This window comes from Otolemur garnettii, unplaced genomic scaffold (genome assembly GCF_000181295.1).
Source record: "Otolemur garnettii isolate 467f Iridium unplaced genomic scaffold, OtoGar3 scaffold00127, whole genome shotgun sequence".
NCBI lineage: Eukaryota > Metazoa > Chordata > Mammalia > Primates > Galagidae > Otolemur > Otolemur garnettii.
The window spans coordinates 5,724,172-5,743,704 of NW_003852522.1; the positions used below are offsets into that span (position 1 = coordinate 5,724,172).

Below are 19,533 nucleotides of genomic sequence, written 5' to 3' on the forward strand. Positions count from 1 at the left end.
TAAAAGAAGAAATACGTGCCACACAGCGTGAGAAATGTCCTGGTGGAGGTGTGGACAAGGAATTCATAAATGGAAATTCAAAAAGGTTAATATTTGAGAAAAATTTGTAACTATCAGGATTAAAAATTGCAAAAACAGGTTTTCCCACTTACTGAGGGTTCATTCATTGAATTATACAAGGGCCATTTTCTACACATACTACAACTAATAAAATACTATAAAAATGCCACACCACCTGCTCATCCAGAAAGCTATTCCAAGGACATGTCCATATAACATACAGAGAGGTATCTCCCTGCACATCGAAGGACAGGCAGGATAATGCATAGAGCTCTCCAGGTAATAAAGTGGGATGAACTAAATGCTCATCTATATGAGGGGCTAGTTAGATATATCATTGAGTTGGTTGCAGTGACTCTTGCTGTGTAACCGTCAGTCACTTTATAAAAATAAGTTGCTTCATAAAAAATGTCTAATTCTTGTTCATTTGGGAGTTCGGTGCAAATGTTTCTGGCTCATGGGTGGCTCTCCTCCAAGCCAAGAATCCAAGGTATATTGGAGTTTCAGAGTCTTCTGCAGACAGTGGCATAAGAGGTAAGAGACAAGGGAGAAGGTGCATGTATTTTTATAAAAACTCATATCTAGTACCAACATCTGTCACCTCCACTCGTGCTCACATGACCATACCTGGAGCAATGAGTCCTAGGAAATGTAGTCCATGAGTGGGTGGATGCCACTAGGAGTAGATGGAGAAGAAGTATAGATTAGTGTTTTGGTTTGGTATTTGGCTGGCTAGGTATCATTGGCACAAATCTAGTCCCATGATGGATACAATGGAATATAATGCAGCTGTAGAAAAGCATGAGGTAGGTTTACATAAATGGACTTGGAAAGATGCCCCCAAACATTTTCTTTTTATTATAGAACTATTTAAATATCCAAAGGCAGAGAAAATACTACAATTACCACCCCCACCCAGTTTATTCCTCAACCAGTTATAAAACGTGATACTTTTGCTGTCTTGATTCTGCAAGACACACCGAGTCGACAAGTAAGTAGCAGAGAACACCTTGATCAACAGGACTGTCTGTGAGGTGGGAACTTTCTAGATGGACACTGACCAATATAGTAGCTGTCTTTTTTTTTTATGTGCTATTGTAACAATATCTAAAACAGGGTACTTTATAAAGGCATTTATTTGCTCATAGTTCTGGAGGTTGGGAAGCCCAAGAGCGTGGTGCTGGCATCTGGCAAGGGTTTTCTTGTCAGATGTGTCATCCCATGGCAGAAGGTGGAAGGAGGAAAGGCAGGAGAGGGTATGTGAGAAAGCCAGAAAAAAAGAACCATATTCACTGGTATGATAGACACACGGCCACGATGATGACATTAATCCATTCATGAGGGCTCTTCCCTTTTGATCTAATCATATTTTAGGTCTCATCTCTCAACACTGCTGTATTAGGATGCAGCCTTTTCTTTCTTTTTTTTTTTTTTTTTTTGAGACAGAGCCTCAAGCCGTCACCCTGAGTAGAGTGCCATGGCATCACAGCTCACAGCAACCTCCAACTCCTGGGCTCAAGCAATTCTCCTGCCTCCACCTCCCGAGTACCTGGGACTACAGGTGCCTGCTACACCTGTAGTCTAGAGTAGTGTACAAATCAGATATGGGTGAGACTCGAGGCATAATTCATTCTGAGGCAAACCCCTCTCCAACTGTAAGCCTATGATATTAACAAGTTATGTGCTTCCAAACAATGTTGGGATAGGCATAGAATAGACATTTCCATGTAAAAAGGGTTAGTTCTTTTTTAGAAGCAGAGCCTGAAATAAGGATACTTTTCTTTTTCATGAAAAAATTTGTACTGTATTTATTCTTTCTAAAAAATTTTATTTCTAATTGAAAAACCACACACAAAAATGATATGTATGTGTGGTGATGGATATGTTCATTAGCTTGATTTAATCACACATTGTATACATATATCAAAACAAACCATTATACCTCTTAGACATATACAATTAATATTTGAGATGAGGATTTTTGAGTGAGTCAAAGGCCCTGCAAGGTGGCACTTTTGGCTCAGTGGGTAGGGTGCTGGCTCCATATACCAAAGGTGGTGGGTTTGAGCCGGGCCTCAGCCAAACTGCAACAACAACAACAAAAATAGCCGGGTGTTGTTGCGGGCGCCTGTAGTCCCAGCTACTTGGGAGGCTGAGACAAGTGAATTGCCTAAGCCCAGGACTTGGAGGTTGCTGTGAGCTGTGATGTCACGGCACTCTACCAAGGGTGATAAAGTGAGACTCTGTCTCTAAAAAGAAAAAAAGAAAAGAAAATAAAGGGCCCTGCAGAGACACCTGCAGGGTGTCCAGCCAGTGGGGCCTACTGAGTGAGGAAATGGCTTGTGACTGCATTCCCAGGAGATCTGACAACTTCTCTTTCCTCTGCTTGCTGATTTCTACCTGCAGTCGAGGTGGTAGAGCATTTCTGGTAAGAGACTTCTTTGAACAGGAGGGAATTAGACCTTGGGCTCATGCCTCCATGTCTCAGCTTGCTGTCTGACTCACAAGCCTTGCAGTGGGGGACTTATGAGAATTTGACTGCACAGTGGTACTGTTGAAGCTCATGTTTCCTTCCTGGGCTTTTGGGATTCTTGGTACCAGTATTTGCCATGATGATCTCAGGTCTTTTCAGTTAGTTGCATAGGACCTCAGTTTCCATAGAAATGATAAGAGATCTAAGGATTTAGTGAGATAAAACACAGGTAATACCTGGACTGGTCCTTGGAATATAGTTAAGTGGTTGCTAATGTTAACATCATCCTTCCCCCCTCTTCTCCTCCTCCCCTTTCTTCACTCCCTCCTTCTCCTCCTTTGCCTTTAGGATATTAAAAAAAAAAAACAACTATGGTTTCTGGCCAGGCACCATGACTCATGCATGTAATGCCAACAGTTGGGAGGCTGAGGTGGGAGGATCTCTGGAGCCCAGGAGGTCATGACAGGTCTGGGCAATATAGTGAGCCTTCATCTCTCTAAAACAAACAAACAACAAGAAAAATTAGCTGGGCAGGTGGTACATGCCTGTAGTCCCAGCTACTTGGGAGACTGAGGCAGGAGGATCATTTGAGCCCAGGACTTAGAGGTTGCAGTGAGCTATGATGATGCCATTGCACTCCAGCCTGGGCAACACAGGTACCCTATGATACAAGAAGACTGAATCTAAAAAGGGGAAGGGATTTGAAAAACTTACTGCTTTTGACCAACCCTCCCAATGCTTTATTTGCTCTGTATTATAACAGAGCACACCTATAAAGTATGGTGAACAAAGGTACAGAAAAAAGTGGCATAATTTTAAATGTTTCTTCATCCCAGATGTGTATGCTTGTTGCTTTCCCCCCCCAGAATTGGATTTGATAACATACTTATTGTTTTCTTATAAACTTATTGTTTATGTATGATAAACTTTAGACTTACCCCAACTTACTTTTCTTCTGAAAATTATTTAGGTTCTATTAATATTATTGTATCTCTTTAGATGTGAGATGTCAATTGTGGGGATTTTTTTAAAGATGGTTTTATTGAGATGGTTTGGAAAACTTCCTTGAGGAAGTGGTTCAGTGGACACACAAGGATGGATGGATTGATGTTATCCAGCAAAGGGAGCATGGTGGGAGAGGGTGTGTATGCTTAGCAAACATACACATCTGGGGCGAAGCAACATTTAAAATTATGGGTGTGAGCTTGGAGAGAGTTTGGAGAACTGATTGAAGGTGACCGTGGACAGGGCAGCGAATGAGTGGGGCAGGTGGGCAGGTAGGCAGGTGACTGTCATGTAGGGCGGGCTGTTGATCAGGTTTGGGGTGATTTTTGAGTCTTGAGGGATTGGCCAGGAGGAAGAGGGTGTTGGGAAGTTCACAGCATCAAGAGACCACACTAGTAAATTACTGGAAATCTGCAAAGAGAAAGGTTGCCTCTGCAGATGAAAGAGGAAGCTGGCAGTGAGGAGAGAGATACCATCTGAGGCCTCATGCAGGGAAGAGAAATAAACAAAGCACATCAGAGGAGGGAAGAGCCTGGATCTCAAAACCAGCATGACAAAAACCAGAGTGGAAAACATCGTGAGGACAACAATGATGACGATGATTAATAATAATGATAATAATAATGATCTATCCTTTCTAATTTTTTTTTTTTTTGCCATATACGGTGTGATTTCATTGATATGATATCTCTAGAATAAGCAAATTCACAGAGACAAAAAGTCAATTAGGGATTACCCGAGGCTGAGGAGAGTGGGAATGGTGGGTGGGGGTGATTGCTTTTTATTTATTTATTTATTTTATTAAGTCAAGGACAGATAGATCATGAATACATTCATGCATATGTGGGGTACAATGTGCTGATTTTTTTTAATACAATCTACCATGGTTACCAATCATCATAGCTTTCACCTTGTTTACTTGATTATTGTGCCAAAACATCTGTTCTACACTTCACAGATTTGACTTGTACCCTTGTCATATGCTCCATAGGTGTGGTCCCGCCTTTTACCCTCCCTCTGTCAAACCTCCGCCCTGCCCTCCTTTCCCACTCCATTTCTCTCCTTCATCCTGGGCTATAGTTGTGTTCATAAGAAGGTGTGAGTAAATATAAGTTGGTTTCATAGAAGTATTGAGTACATTGGATACTTTTTCCTTCATTCTTGAGACATTTTACTCAGGAGAATATGTTCCAGATCCCTCCATGTAAACATAAAAGAGGTAAAGGCTTCACCTTTTTTTAAGGCTGCATAGTATTCCGTGGTATATATATACCACAATTTATTAATCTATTCTTGGGTTGATGGGCACTTGGGCATCTTCCATGACTTGGTAATTATGAATTGAGTTGCCATGAATAATCTGGTGCAAATATTCTTTTTTGAAAAGTGATTTTTTGTCTTTTGGATATACTCCTAGTAGAGGAATTGCAGGATCCAATGGCAGGTCAATTTTTAGATCCCTGAGTGTTCTCCAAACTTCTTTCCAAAAGGAACGTACTAGCTTGCATTCCCACCAGCAGTGCAAAAGTGTTTCCTTTTCTCCACATCCACGCCAACACCTGTAGTTTTGGGATTTTGTTATGTGGGCTACTCTTACTGGAGTTAGATGGTATCTCACAGTGGTTTTGGTTTGCATTTCTCTGATGATTAAAGAAGACGAGCATTTTTTCATGTGTCTGTATACCATGCACCTGTCTTCTTCGGAGAAGCTTCTGTTCAGGTCTCTTGCCCATAGTGAAATGGGATCACTTGTTCTTTTCTTATTAATAAGTTTGAGTTCTCTGTGGATTCTGGTTATCAAACCTTTGTCAGAAACGTAACCTGCAAATATTCTCTCCCATTCTGAGGGTGGTCTACTTGCTTTACTTACTGTGTTCTTGGCAGTGCAGAAGCTTTTTAGTTTGATCAAATCCCAGTAATGTATTTTTGGTGTTGCTTTAATTGCCCTGGGGGTCTTCCTCATAAAGTTTTCTCTCAGACCAATTTCTTCAAGTGTTTCTCCTGCACTCTTTCTAAGAATCTTTATGATTTCATGTCTTAGGTTCAAGTCTTTTATCCAGTGAGAGTCAGTTTTTGTTAGAGGTGAAAGGTGTGGGTCCAGTTTCAGTCTTCTATAAGTTGCCAGCCAATTCACCTGGCACCGTTTGTTAAATAGGGAGTCTTTACCCCACGTCCTTTCTATTTTTTACCTGGTACTTTATAAGGAGTTTCTCCGTCCTACCAGTTAACACTGGCACTATTATTGTTTCCTTTCTTTTCAGACCTTACATTCAATCCATTGGCAAATCTTGTCAGTATCATTTAAAGAATAAATCCAGAAACTCATGCCTTCCTCTGCCTGCCCCTGGGTTGCATCTACCACCAACGTTCACCTGGGCAAGTGCAGTTGACTTCCTCTGGTCACTTTGCTTCTGCCCTCCTGCAGTTCATCTTCTGACCAGCAAAGAGAAGGATCGTGTTAAGACCTAAACCATGCCAGACCCTTCCTCTGCTCAAAACCCTCTCTCTCTCTGACAACAGCTCAAGTTCCACTATTCACAACAGCCGAGATGTGGAATCGACCTACGTATCCATCAGCAGATGGGTGGATAAACACAGTGCAATCGGCAGGCACAATGGAATGTTACTTGGGCATAAAAAAGAATGAAAAATTGTCATTTGCAACAACATGGCAGGAACTAGAGGATGATATATAAAGTGAAATAGACCAGGCACAATGTTTGAAAGACAAACATTGCCTATTCTCACTCCCAGTAGGAGCAAAAAAATGTTTATATCGGGGGGAGAGCAGAGCAGTAGAATGATGGTTGTCAGAGGCTGGCGAGGGTGTGTGGAGGGATGAAGAAAGGCTAATTAAGGGTGACAAATATACAGTCAGCTGCAAGGAATAAGTTCTAAAATTTCATGGCACAGTAGGGTGACGACTGTTCACAACACATCATATATTTCAAATCTGCTAGAAAAGAGGACGTGTAATGTTCACAACCCAGAAATGATAAGTGCTTGAGGTCAGCACCACGGAAGTCAGGGGGATGGTCGGAGGGGGGTGGGGACATGGTTTGGGGATGATTAAAGCCCATTACATTTATTGTGTGCTTTATTTCTATTATTATTACGTTATAATTTATAATGAAATAATTACATGAGTCACCATAAAGTAGAAGCAGTGGGAGCCCTGAGCTTGTTTTCCTGCAACTATACAGTCCCATCTTGGGATGTTAGGAGACAGTGACACCCAAAGTGTGTGGCTTGTGTCCTCAGCTCCACTGAGATCTTCAGGCACTAGGTCTCATTTGGAGACCTCTCCCATGCACAGCTTATGCTCCTGTGAGAACTGTTGCCCCCATTGATGTGATGGGGGTGGAGTTCAGGTGGAGCTCAGGCAGGGCTGCGAGCACTGGGGAGCAGCTGTAGATACAGATGAAACTTCAAAACTTTGCTTGCTAGCTGGCTTAGGTCACCTCCTGCTGTGTGGCCTGGTTCCTCACAGGCCACGGACACACACGGGTCCATGCCTGGGCTTTGGGGACTGCAGATGGAGGTAATGAGTAACTGAAATTCCCTCACTTGATTATTACAATTTTTTTTTTTATTTTTGGGGATTCATTGATGGTACAAAGTTCCAGGTTACACTAATTGCATTTGTTAAGCAAAGTCCCTCTTATAAATGTGTTTCAAATTGTTGCATCAAGATAGCACATGTATCCCATAAATATGTACAAATATGGGGTATAACATCAATAAGAGAGAGCTTGAGTCTTACTGTGGTCTAGCAGACCCTCTATGATTCACCTCCCTTACATCTCCTCCCCCTCCCTCACACTCTCTGGTCCAATACATGAATCTCTTTGTTAGGGCCTTTGTGCTGGCTGTTCTCTCTGCTTTAGATTACCTCTTTGCTTACTACTCCACTCCCTTCAGTCTTGACTCACAAATTACCTTCTGCCTGATGCCCTTGCTGGCTGTGCTGTTTGAATCTGTACCTTTCCCCACTTTCCCGCTCCCCCCATTCCCTACCCCCTTTAACTTTTTTCTCTACCTTTGGGTGTAACCTGACACACTAATAAAATTTATTAACTTCTTCATTGTCTCACCCATACCAACCCTCCATTCCTTGTCCACTTAGAGCAAAACTCCAGAAGAGGAGAGATTTTCTTTCATTCCACACATTTTTATCAAGCACCTACTATCAGTTTCAGTCACTATTCTACACAGCGGCAAATAAGAAGACACAAATCACTGCTTGCTGAGAGCTAATAGACAATCAGAGTGAATGGCTTGAAACAACAAACTACAAAATTTTTTTACATAGAATCATCTTAGAAATTTCCTGGAAATGTATTCCATTTCCAGCCATAATTATTGCCTTTCCTGCAACAGTAAAGCCATATACTTTGGATATTTTTTAGGAATTAAATTTTTTATTTTTAATTTTTATGGGTATATATTAGTTGTATACATTTATGGGGCTGCATAGGATATTTTGATGTAAGTATACAATGTGTAATGATCAAATCAGCATAGTTAGGTTATTCATCACCACAAGCATCTATCATTTCCTTGTATAGATACAAGAGCTTTCTAATTTTACTCTTTTAGTTATCTTAAAATATACAATAAATTATGGTTAACTATAGTTGCTTTACTGTGCTACTGAACATTAGATCTTATTTCTCCTGTGTAACTGTACTTTTGTATCCATTGATCATTCCCTATTGAGTACTCTCTTTCCCAGCTCCCGGTAACCATCGTTTTACTTGCTATCACTATGAGATCACTTAAAAAAAAAAAAAAGAGAGAGACAAGGTCCCACTCTGTTGCCCAGGCTGGAGTGTAGTGGTGTGATCACAGTTCACTGAAACCTACAATTTCTGGACTCAAGTGATATCGCTGCCTCAGCATCCTGAGTACCTGGAACTATAGATGTGTACTACAATGCCCAGCTAGTTTTTAAACTATTCGTAGAGATGGGGTCTCCCTCTGTTGCCCAGGTTGGTCTCAAAATTCCTGGCCTCAAGTAATCCTCCCACCTTGGCCTCCCAATGTGCTGGGATGATAGGTGTGAACCATTGCGTTCAGCCCAGAGTTCAATTTATTTTCCTCCCACACATGAATGGGAACATGTGCTGTTTGTGTTTCTGTGCCTGGCTTTTTTTGACTAATATAATGTACTCCAGTTCCATCCATGATGTTGCAAATGACAGAATCTTGTTCTTTCCAATGGCCAACTGGTACTCTGCTGTGTATATGTACATTTTCTTTATTCGCTCATCCATGGATGAGCACTCAGGTTGATTCTCTATCTTGCATGGCACTTTGGATTTTGAAAGGCTAGCTGTGTGTCCTTGGGAAAGTCGCTTAACCTTTTTGAGCCTCAGCTCTTCACATCTGGATCTCTTCACCTGAGATCTGGAGGGACCAGGCATCCAAACCACATCACTTAGCTTCTTGGTACTATGGAAATCCTTGGTGTCCCTTCACTTGTGGGCACATCACCCCAATTCTGCCTCTGTCACTGCCTGGTGCTCCCCTGGTGGCCATCTCTTTGTCTCCTCTTCATAGAAGGACACCAGTTATACTAGATGTGCTACTTCATCTTAACTTATACCTTAATTACATCTGAAAGACCCTACTTGCAAGTTAGATTCCATTCACAGGTAGCAGGTCTAGGACTTTAACATATCTTTTGGTGGGGACATAATTCAACCCATAGCCGTTTTTTAGGCTGGGTTCTATTGCAGCATCACTCTGATTCCCTAATCTTGTCCCAATTCTCCCTTCTATGCTGCCTAGATGTGAATGAGTGTGCTGACACCACTGCATGCCCAGCTTACGCCACCTGCAACAACACCATGGAGAGTTACTATTGCACTTGCAAAAACGGCTTCCTGTCCAGCAATGGACAGAGTCATTTCAAAGGTCCAGGAATAAAATGCACAGGTGAGTTCACATCCCCCTCAAAATTCTGCAGTGTTTCATAGGAAAATCAGGTGGAAGCTGAAGACATAGCTGCTTCCCCCTGCCCCAAACATGATTCCTGTCCCCTTCCCTTCCCTCCCTCCCTTCTCTTCTTCCTTTTTTTATCCTTTCCCTCTCCTTTTCTCTCTCTTCCTCTTTTTTCCCTTTTATTTATTTTTCTGATTATGAAAATATAAAAGTTCACTGTAAAAGTCTGTGGATGTTTGGAATTCCTCACAATGTGGCAGCTGGATTCTAAGGACAAGCATATCAAGAGACATGGTGGAATCACACAATATTTTAATGGCCTAGCATAGTGTTTTTCTGGCTGAGTGTCACTTCCATCATAGTCACAGGCATGCTCAGATTCCAGAGCAGAGGGGACATACTCCCCATCACTTGATGAAAGGAGCACCAAAGTCAGTGGAATGGAGAGCATCTGGATGGAACATATTGCTTCAGCTACTTTTGGAAAATAGCAGCCTGCTGCCCAGGATGAGGTAACGTTGTAATTTCAACTCTTTCTCTATCCAGATATTGATGAGTGTTCTCAAAGTTCCCCCAAATGTGGTCCAAACTCAGTCTGCAGAAACATGCTGGGGAGATACAAATGTAGCTGTTTTCTTGGTTTCTCTTCTCCCACGGGAAATGACTGGACCCCAGAAAAGCCAGGCAGTTTTGCCTGCACAGGTAATGCTCTTGGGCTCTCCAACAGGGGCCTTGGTGGACATCTACCCCTGGGTTGAGTTGATGTGTTTCTGGACTGAGACACTGATCTCTTGTGCACCCACCCTATTCCACTGCATCTCAGACGTTGACGAGTGTCTCTCCAGCGGGGTCTGCCCTGAGCATTCTGACTGTGTCAACTCCATGGGAAGCTACAGTTGCAGCTGCCAAGTTGGATTCATCTCTAGCAATTCTACCTGTGAAGGTATAAATGACCAACTTTTTATTATTTACCTGCCTAATTAATTATGGATCACATCATTAGAAGACCATATGAAGAAAATATTTTCTCATTTTATTTTATTGTTTTTTGAGACAGGATCTCACTCTATTGCCTGAGTTAAAGTGCTAGAGTTAAGCACCATCTAGGAACCTAGAGTTAGGTGCCATCATAGCTTACAGCAACCTCAAATGCCTGGGTTAAGTGATATGCCAGCCTTAGCCTCCCAAGCAGCTGGGATCCCACCATGCCCAGCAAGTTTAAAATTTTTTTGTTTTGAGATGGGATATTGCTATGTTGCCCAGGCCTGTCTCAAACTTCTAGCCTCAAATAATCCTCTTACCATGGCCTCCCAAACTACTAGACAAGCGTGAGCCACTATGTACAGCTTAGATTTTCTTGTTTTAGGGATGAGAAAATTTGGCCTCAAAGAGGTCAAGTGATTTTCTCAAGGATATGCAACTACTATGTGGAAGAGCTGGGATTTGAATTCCTGTGAAGACAGGCTGCGTTTGCGTGTAAGAGGGAGCTCTATCATTGAGCAAATCAATGGGCTTGCTGCCTGGTGTGCATAGAAGCCAATACCATGGCACCAGAGTTAAAGAAAATGAAGAAAAGCTTTATTGCAAGTTGACTGGTGACTGGAAAGGAGACAGGAGTAATGCTGAAATCTGTCTCCTGGAGCTGGGGTGGGTCAAGTTTTATAAGCAAAATGTAATGATCTATCTCATCTTACAATGAGGTGAAACCAGGAAGCATATGATTGGATCATATTGTAGGATGAGGCCAGGGCTAGATCTTATTGGATCCTAGATCCTGCCATCTTAATTTAGTCTCTGCACCTGTGTTACCCCCACCATTGCATGCTTCGTTCAGCTGGCAGTGACCTTTAACCTGGGTGTACATGGAAACTGAAAGACAGCTCATAATTTTGTTACATAAAGGTTAAGCCACAGTGATTTTTCTCACCAGGACATAATGGCAGATGTGGCAATGTCTATTGTATGCAATCTACATTCCAAGGTGTGGATTCAAGAGGAATGGACTATGACCATTTTTGCAATCTCTGTTAATTATATTTTGAAACTATTTGCCACCCTTCTGCTTACATATCATTGTCCAGAATTTATATACTTAACTGTAAGCAGGGACAGGGAAATGTGCCTCAGAGTGTGCCCGGAGAGAAGGGGAGAACATAGATACTGGGGTGCACAGAAAGAAAGTTTCAAGAGGAAGAAAGAGACTGCCAGTCCTTTTATAGGCTGGGTCGGAAGCCCCAGAATATTGTTTCGACCACATTCTATTGGCCAAGGCTGTGTATAGATTTCAAGGGGCCAGTATAGACTTCAAGGAAAGGCAAACAAACGCTTTGTCTCACTAGAGGAGCAACATGTGCATACAGGTACTGCAAAAATTGATGGTGGCCATCTTTGGAATTCCTTCTCCACTGAAGACTATGGTTAGAATTGATGGTGGACATCTTGGGAACACCTTCTCCCCTGAAGAGGGTGTATAGAATTGATGGTGGACATCTTTGGAACACCTTCTCCCTTGCAGGGTGTGATTAGAGTCGATGATGGTCATCTTTGGAACACATTCTCCCCTGCAGAGTGTACTTAGAATCAATGGTGGCCACCTTTGGCATACCTTCCCAACTGCAGAGTGCATTTAGGATTGATGGTGACCATCATTGGAACAACTGTGGAGTGGGTTTAGGATTGGTGGTGTCCTTCTTTGAAACACCTTCTCCCCTGTAGAGTGTATTTAGAATTGATTGTAGCCATCTTTAAGGCATCTTCTCCCTGGCAGAGTGTGTTTAGAATTGATGGTGGCCATCTTTTGAACATGTTCTCCACTGCAGAGAACATTTAAAACTCATGGTGGTCATCTTTGGAACACCTTCTCCCCTGCAGAGTCTGTTTAGAATTGATGGTGGCCATCTTTGGAACCCCTTCTCCACTGTAGATTGTGTTTAGAATTGATGGTGGCGATCTTGGAACAACTTCTTCAATGTAGATTGTGTTTAGAATTGATGGTGGCCATCTTTGGAATACCTTCTCCACTGTAGAGTGCATTTAGAATCGATGGTGGACATCTTGGAACACCTTGTCCATTGCAGACTGCATGTAGATTGATAGTGGCCATATTTGGAACACTTCCCCTGAAAAGAGCATTTAGAATTGATAGTGGTCATCTTTGGAACACCTTCTCCAATGCACAGACCGTTTAGAATCGATAGTGGTCATCTTTGAAACACCTTCTCCCCTGCAGAGTATGTTTGGAATTGATGGTGGCTATCTTTGGAACACCTTCTCCTCCCTGTGGAGTGTGTTTTATATCTTTCAACCCTGAGGAAAAAGTGTATGCTTTTCTTCATTAAAAATTTTATTTTTTTATGTTATTTGTGAGTCTTTACTAGCTCCTGATACGTAGTAGCTTTAATAGAAGATGTTGTTTATTATTTGTTAATAATAAACAGTATTAATGTCAAAAGTGATTTTATAAATAGATTAATACATCTTTGTGCACTCCAGGGAACACAATCAGGATCCTATGAAGGCCAAGGCAAAGTTGTGGACTGTCCCACTCCCCTTTCTGTAAAATCAGCACCTCTTTCATTTGTTTTACATATTTAGGTTTCATTTCACATAAGGAAAAGCTTCCTGGGCCAAAACATTTTGAAAATCATGCATCTAGTCCAACTTCATGGACATTTTTAAGCCAGATTCATAAGTATATATGAAGAGTTCGTATGTCTTCCAACTGAGAAGAACTCATCTAGGTTATTCTTAAGTGTTTCTGGAAGTAGAAAGCTCTCTCCCACTAAGACTTTTTTGGGACGTCTTGCATGATGCTAATAGGAAAACCACTTCTCCTTACCTTCCAACAACAGCCCATTCTTGTGTATATGGAAGCCTTCAAATTAATCTACATTCATATCACAAAGACTTTTTATCCTGACTCTCCATGGTAACACCCAGTCCATCCATCATATACTAGCTTGGCTCACTAGTTGCCTGTTTATTCCTTGTATTTTGTGAGTTGACATAGAAACAGGAAAGGTTTTCTCTTTACTTCCTTCTTAGTTATTTCCCCCACCCCCCAAACCCATAACATCATATTCCATATATCCACTGCAATTCAGAATCCTCAGAGGTAGAGCTAAGCATCTATTGGCATAGTAACCTGGCATCTTCCTGTCATGTTAAGTTAGGGTTTCTGAACCTTAGCACTATTGATATTTTGGAGACTTGAATGCGGTGGCTCAAGCTTGTAACCCCAGCACTCTGGAAAGCTGAGGCAGGTGAATTGCTTGAGCTCAGGAGTTCAAGACCAGCCTGAGTAAGAGTGAGACCTCATCTCTAAAAATAGCTGTGCCTTGTGGCAGATGCCTGTAGGCCCAGCTACTTGGGACGCTGAGGCAAGAAGATTGCTTGAGCCCAAGAGTTTGAGGTTGCTGTAAGCTATGATGGTACAGCACTTTCCCAAGGGTAACAGAGTGAGACTCTGTCTCAAAAAAAAAAAAAAAAGAAAAGAAATGATATTTGGGGTTGTTTAATATTTTGTTTCTGCAGGGAGGGTGTTTTGCATATGGTAGGATATTTGATGGCATCTTTGGCCTTTACTCACTAGATCTTGATATTGCTCTTTCTATACTCATGTTGTTACAACAAAAAATATCTATAGATATTGCCTACAAATTGCCCCCAATTGAGTACTACTGCCTTAGCATAATAGAAATTTCTGAATCTTATAACAAATCAATATGGATATACATGACCAGTGGGCAGCCTTCCTCCACATGATGATAGAGGAAACTGGTCTTCACCTTTTGGTTCTGAAGTTCCTCATTTTAGCCAGTGAAGGGGTAAGAGAGAAGAGAGAGGGGTCATACCTACTTATTGACTAGCTCACAAGTGAAGTGTATATCATAGCTCTCCTTCTAGAGAATAGAAAACTTTCCCTGCATTCTGGGAAATGTAGTCCCTAGCAGGAATGTCATTTTCTAGTGAAGTATGACTCTGTACTTTGGAAGTATGACTTGGTTGGACTGTTGGCCACCATGTCTTGGCACTCATTCTGTACCATACAGATATTAATGAGTGCGTTGTCAAAATGTGCCCTGCCAATGCAACTTGCACCAACACTCCTGGGAGCTACTTTTGCAACTGCCGTCCTGGCTTTGCACCAAGCAGTGGACAGCTGGATTTCACAGACCAAGCAGTGGAATGTAGAGGTGAGCACAGTTTGCCAGTTGGTCCTGAGAAGACATTTCTCCTCCTTGCTCCTCTGTTTTTTTTTTAAAAAATATATTCTCCATTTTTTTTTTTGCAGATATTGATGAGTGCTTCCAAGATCCATCACCATGTGGTCCAAATTCTGTCTGCACCAATACCCTGGGATCCTACAGCTGTAGCTGCAGTGTGGGCTTTCATCCCAACTCAGAAGGCTTCCAGAAATATGGCAACTTCAGCTGTAAAAGTAATGATTTCCTGTATGTCTTGGTGATGGTTTCTTGGTGTCTTGCTTTGGTTGCAAAAATTCTCACTCTACCCAACCCCTGGATCCTTCTCCTATTTCCACCTCATCCATGTACTCTTTTTCCTTTATTAATTTATTAGTGATTTTGGTATATTATGTTTTGAGCACTGATTAGTTACTTAATTAAACAGGTCCCTTGCATTAGATACTGAGGAGTCTTCAGTTCTGGATATGATGGGAATGTTCTTGTCCTCATGCAGCTTGTACAGGAAGGAAACAGGGAGTGCCCACACAGTTATGAACCCAATTACGTAATAATGACCACATGAGTACACACTTGAAAATTCACAGTGTGCTTTGGAATAGCCAATGGGATATTGAATTTGCTTCACACAAAGGACATTTATGTGAAAACTTGAAGGAGAAGTAGGAATTTTCTAGATGAAGAATAGACATAATGGTGTTCCCTATTGAAGTGTGTGCAAAGGCCCTGAGGCTCATGCAGAGTGAGTACAAGATGAACTGGCATTTGATGCATTTGGTCAGGTAGATAGATTGTTGTGAATCTTGTGAAGAATTTTGGCATCATTTTCACCCCCAAGAGCCATGGGGAACCATAAAAGGTTTAAAAATTAATGTATAATGGGATAAATTAAAAATATATATTACTTATATGGAGGAAAATGAGGTATAAGAGCAAAATGGATATAACTGAGTCCCTCCCCAACATAAAGATAATATTGGCCAGGCGCGGTGGCTCACACGTGCAATCCCAGTACTCTGGAAGGCGGAGGCAGGTGGATTGCTTGAGGTCAGAAGTTCAAGACTAGCATGAGCAAGAGCAAGACCCTGTCTGTAGACATAGCTGGGCATTGTGGCAGGCGCCTATAGTCCCAGCTACTCGGGAGGCTGAGCCTAGAGAATCATTTGTGCTCAAGAGTTTGAGGTTGCTGTGAGCTACAAGGCCATGGAATTCTACTGAGTGTGACAAAGTAAGACTCTGTCAAAAAAAAAAAAAAAAAAAAGAAAGAAAGAAAGAAAGAAAGAAAGAAAAAAGAAAATATTACCAGTGCTGTGTGTCCTCTGCATGTTCCTTCCTTCCTCACTCTGCCTCCTCCTCAGTGCTAAACCATATCTGCTTGGTCTTGCTTGCTTTGGAGCTTTGCAACAGTGATGTCAGACCATGCAGTCTTCTCTGCCTCAGTACCACACTCCATGGAATACTTCACACTGTGGTGTGCAGTTGTTGTTAGTTCATTTCACCATGTGTATTATGACAACAGATGGTTTTTAAACCTTGGAGGGGAGAATGAAACCTGACTTGCTTTTCTCTTTATGCTATCTTGCTCATTGAAGTTGGTTTGATTTCTTTGCTTTAATTTCTTCCTAGGAATTCCCTTCAAGTGTAAGGAAGATGTGATATCCAGTCATGAACAGATCCAGCAGTGCCCAGAGGGGGCAGCAGTAAAGTCTGAGTATGTAAGTCTTTCTGAAGGTTCGTGCTTCTTGAGGTTTTCCTAGGCACCCCTTAGCTGGATATTGTTTCTGAAGTTTTAACAAAGGCAAAAGTAATAGTGGCCTAAACCAGACAGTATTTTTTTCTGTGTTCTGTAAGAGTCTGAGTGTAAGCTGTGCAGAGCTGATAACGACAGCTCCATAATCCCCTGCCATCAACATAAGACTCCTGTATTGTGGTCCAAGACAGCTGCTCCAGCTCCCACCATCACATGTGCATTCCAGATGGTGGGAAATGGAGAAGGGGAAGTGAAAGGCACAGTTCTTTTCTTTAAGTGCATGACCCATCCTCACTTCTGTTTGCACCTGATTGGCCAGAAATTAGTCACATGGTCCCTCATAGCTGCAAGGATATTGGTCTATTTAAAACTGGAGGAAGCAGAAGAGAATATATTAGAGTCTCCCCCACAGTGAGATATTGTATTGCTGCATCTAAGTGATATGGGACAGGTGATACATAGCCAGCCAGGCAAAGAGGAATTTGGACCTCCTATCTAATGAAGCCATTGCACTGAGTAAACTATATAGTCTCTTAAGGAATTGATGCTTCTATTCTAAATATGAGCTTGTAAATGATCTTTGGAAATTACTACACACCTTGGACCACTGTTTTCCTTTTTAATTTGCAAAATATATATCACAAAATCCACCTTCTTAAACATTTTAAAGTGCACAATTCACAATGTCATGCAACTATTGCTGCTGCTCATGTATCTGGTTCCAGATCTTTTTACCACCCCCAAAGGGACTCATGCCAATTATGTTCTCCTTCCCCATTTTTCCATTTTCCCAGCCCATGATAAGCACTAACCAGTTTTCTATCCTTATGGAATCATCAAATCCTTATGGATCCATTCACATGGGATCGTACAGTATCTGTTCATGTGTGTCTGCCTCCTTTCACCGAGCATGGTGTTTGCCAGGTCTGCTCACACTACAGTGGGTGTCAGAACTCCTTCCTTCTCAGGGCTGAGTAATGTTCCATTTGAACCACTGTTTGCTTACTCACTTCCCCATCTTTTTGTCCCACTAAATAGTTTTGCTGTTTATGTTTGCTGTTTTTATTCATGGAAGAGAAAGGTGGTGTTATTCTAATTTTGATCAAATGATAGTTTTATTTCTCTGAGAATTAGCTCCTTGGGAATGCAGGACTATGGTGGGCTTTGTAAATTGTAAATTTGTAAATTGCATGCGTGGAGGAATAGATCCATCCGTGTTCATAAAAACTCTTCTTTCTGGGGCACAGGGTTCCTTCTGTGGACTGATAAACGACACCTTCCACATTCTGGACAATGTGTGTGAAAACAAAACTGCCGTGGTTCCTCTGAAGGTAATGACAACATCTTCATAATTGTGTGTTGAGTTCCAGACATCTTGTGTACATTTTGGGTGAAGAAAGTCCTCTTTATAAAAATGAATGGGTTGTGAGTTAACATTTAACTTATTTTAGTTGTGAGGTTTTAAAAATTAACATTCAGCAAAATTACCTTTATTTTGATGTATAGGTTTGTGAATTTTATCACCTGTGTAGATTTGTGGATCTACCACCACTATCCGAATACAGAACAGTTTCTCAATTTAGTTTCTCCCCCAAATTCCCTTGGGTCTTCTCCTTATATTCAGATTCTCCCTGCACCCCTACCCTTCATAAATCTCTGTCCCTGCAGTTTTGCCTTTTCAAGAACATTTTATAAATGGAATCATGTAGTATCTGGCCTTTTGAGACTGGCTTCTTTCACCCAGCATAGTATCCTTGAGACTCACTGATGTCTTTATCCATAGTTCCATTCCTTTTCCTCCTCCTTCCCTTTTAAAAACTTTTACCTTTGGTGACATTTAGTAGAGTCACAGTTTTGTGCAACCGTCACCACCCTCCATCTTCAGAACTTTCTCATCTTCCTAAAACTGGTGTCCCTATGAGACACCAACTCTCTACCCCTCCCCAGCCCTTGCACCCACCTCCTACTACCTCTTCCTGTGGATCAGACCACTCTGTGGACCTCTGATGAATGGGTCACACAGGATATGTCCTTCTGTGCCTGGTCCATCTCACCGAGGCCACACAGGATGTGTCCTGCCTGGTCAGTCTCATCAAGGCCACACAGAATGTGTCCTTCTCTGCCTGGTCAGTTTCATGTGTCCTTCTGTGCCTGGCCCATCTCACTGAGGCCACACAGGATGTGTCCTGCCTGTTCAGTCTCATCAAGGCTACACAGGATGTCTCCTTCTGTGCCTGGTCAGTCTCACACAGGCCACACAGGATGTGACTTTCTGTGCCTGACACTGAGGAATGTCCCAAGGATTCGCATTTGTGGAAGCCTGGATCAATGCCCTATTCCTTTGTCATGTTGAGTGACACCCCAGGTTATGAGTGAGCCACAGTTGATTTATCCATGCATTATTGAAGGGCATTTTGGTTGTTTCCAGCTTTGGTGATCACTGGCAGAGCTACTATGAACTTTCATGTGCAGTTTGTTTTGGGTGTGTGAATAGGAATTTTCATTTCTCCAAAGTAAATACTGAGGAGTTACAAGGTCATTATCATTGTCAATATTAAAATCTAGTTTTTCTTAAGTTTTATGTTGGACTTAGGGATGTCATTATTTTATTTATTAATGTGGTTATTTTTGTAAGAAAATAAGAATAATAGGTTTACTTGTAATTTTATTAATTTAAAATTAATTAACTTATCTGTTCATTAAATGCAAATTTATTCATTGAGTTTTCAGATTACATTTTTTTTTATTGAATGGTAACTATGTACATTAATGCACTTCTGGGGTACAGTGTGGGGTTTTCACATGCAATCCGAACTACTTCCATCAAACTGGTCAACACAGCCTTCATGTCATTTTCGCAGTTATTGTTTTAAAACGTTCACATTCTACTCTTAGAAAGATTCACTTGTACCCCTATAAGATAAACCCCAGAAGTGGTCCCTCCAAACCCCCTCCCTCCACCCATTTCCCCCTCCCTTCTCCCTCCCCATATTCTTAGACTATTTGGGTATAACTTTCATATAAAAGGTATAAGTTAGTTTCATAATAGGGGTGTGTACATTGGATACTTTTTCCTCCATTCTTGTGATACTTTG

General features: G+C 41.6%; 1 protein-coding gene across 1 annotated transcript in view; it reads left to right on the forward strand.

Annotated features, from left to right (window-relative positions):
• The window catches only part of ADGRE1 (adhesion G protein-coupled receptor E1), a 49,668-nt gene that overhangs the window by 8,055 nt on the left and 22,080 nt on the right, over nt 1-19,533 (forward strand). The window contains exons 4-10 of the mRNA XM_023518003.1: nt 9,332-9,478; nt 10,031-10,186; nt 10,308-10,427; nt 14,536-14,679; nt 14,778-14,924; nt 16,315-16,403; nt 17,686-17,769. Coding sequence (XP_023373771.1) covers nt 9,332-9,478; nt 10,031-10,186; nt 10,308-10,427; nt 14,536-14,679; nt 14,778-14,924; nt 16,315-16,403; nt 17,686-17,769 — 887 coding nt within the window. The remainder of the gene's footprint in view (nt 1-9,331; nt 9,479-10,030; nt 10,187-10,307; nt 10,428-14,535; nt 14,680-14,777; nt 14,925-16,314; nt 16,404-17,685; nt 17,770-19,533) is intronic.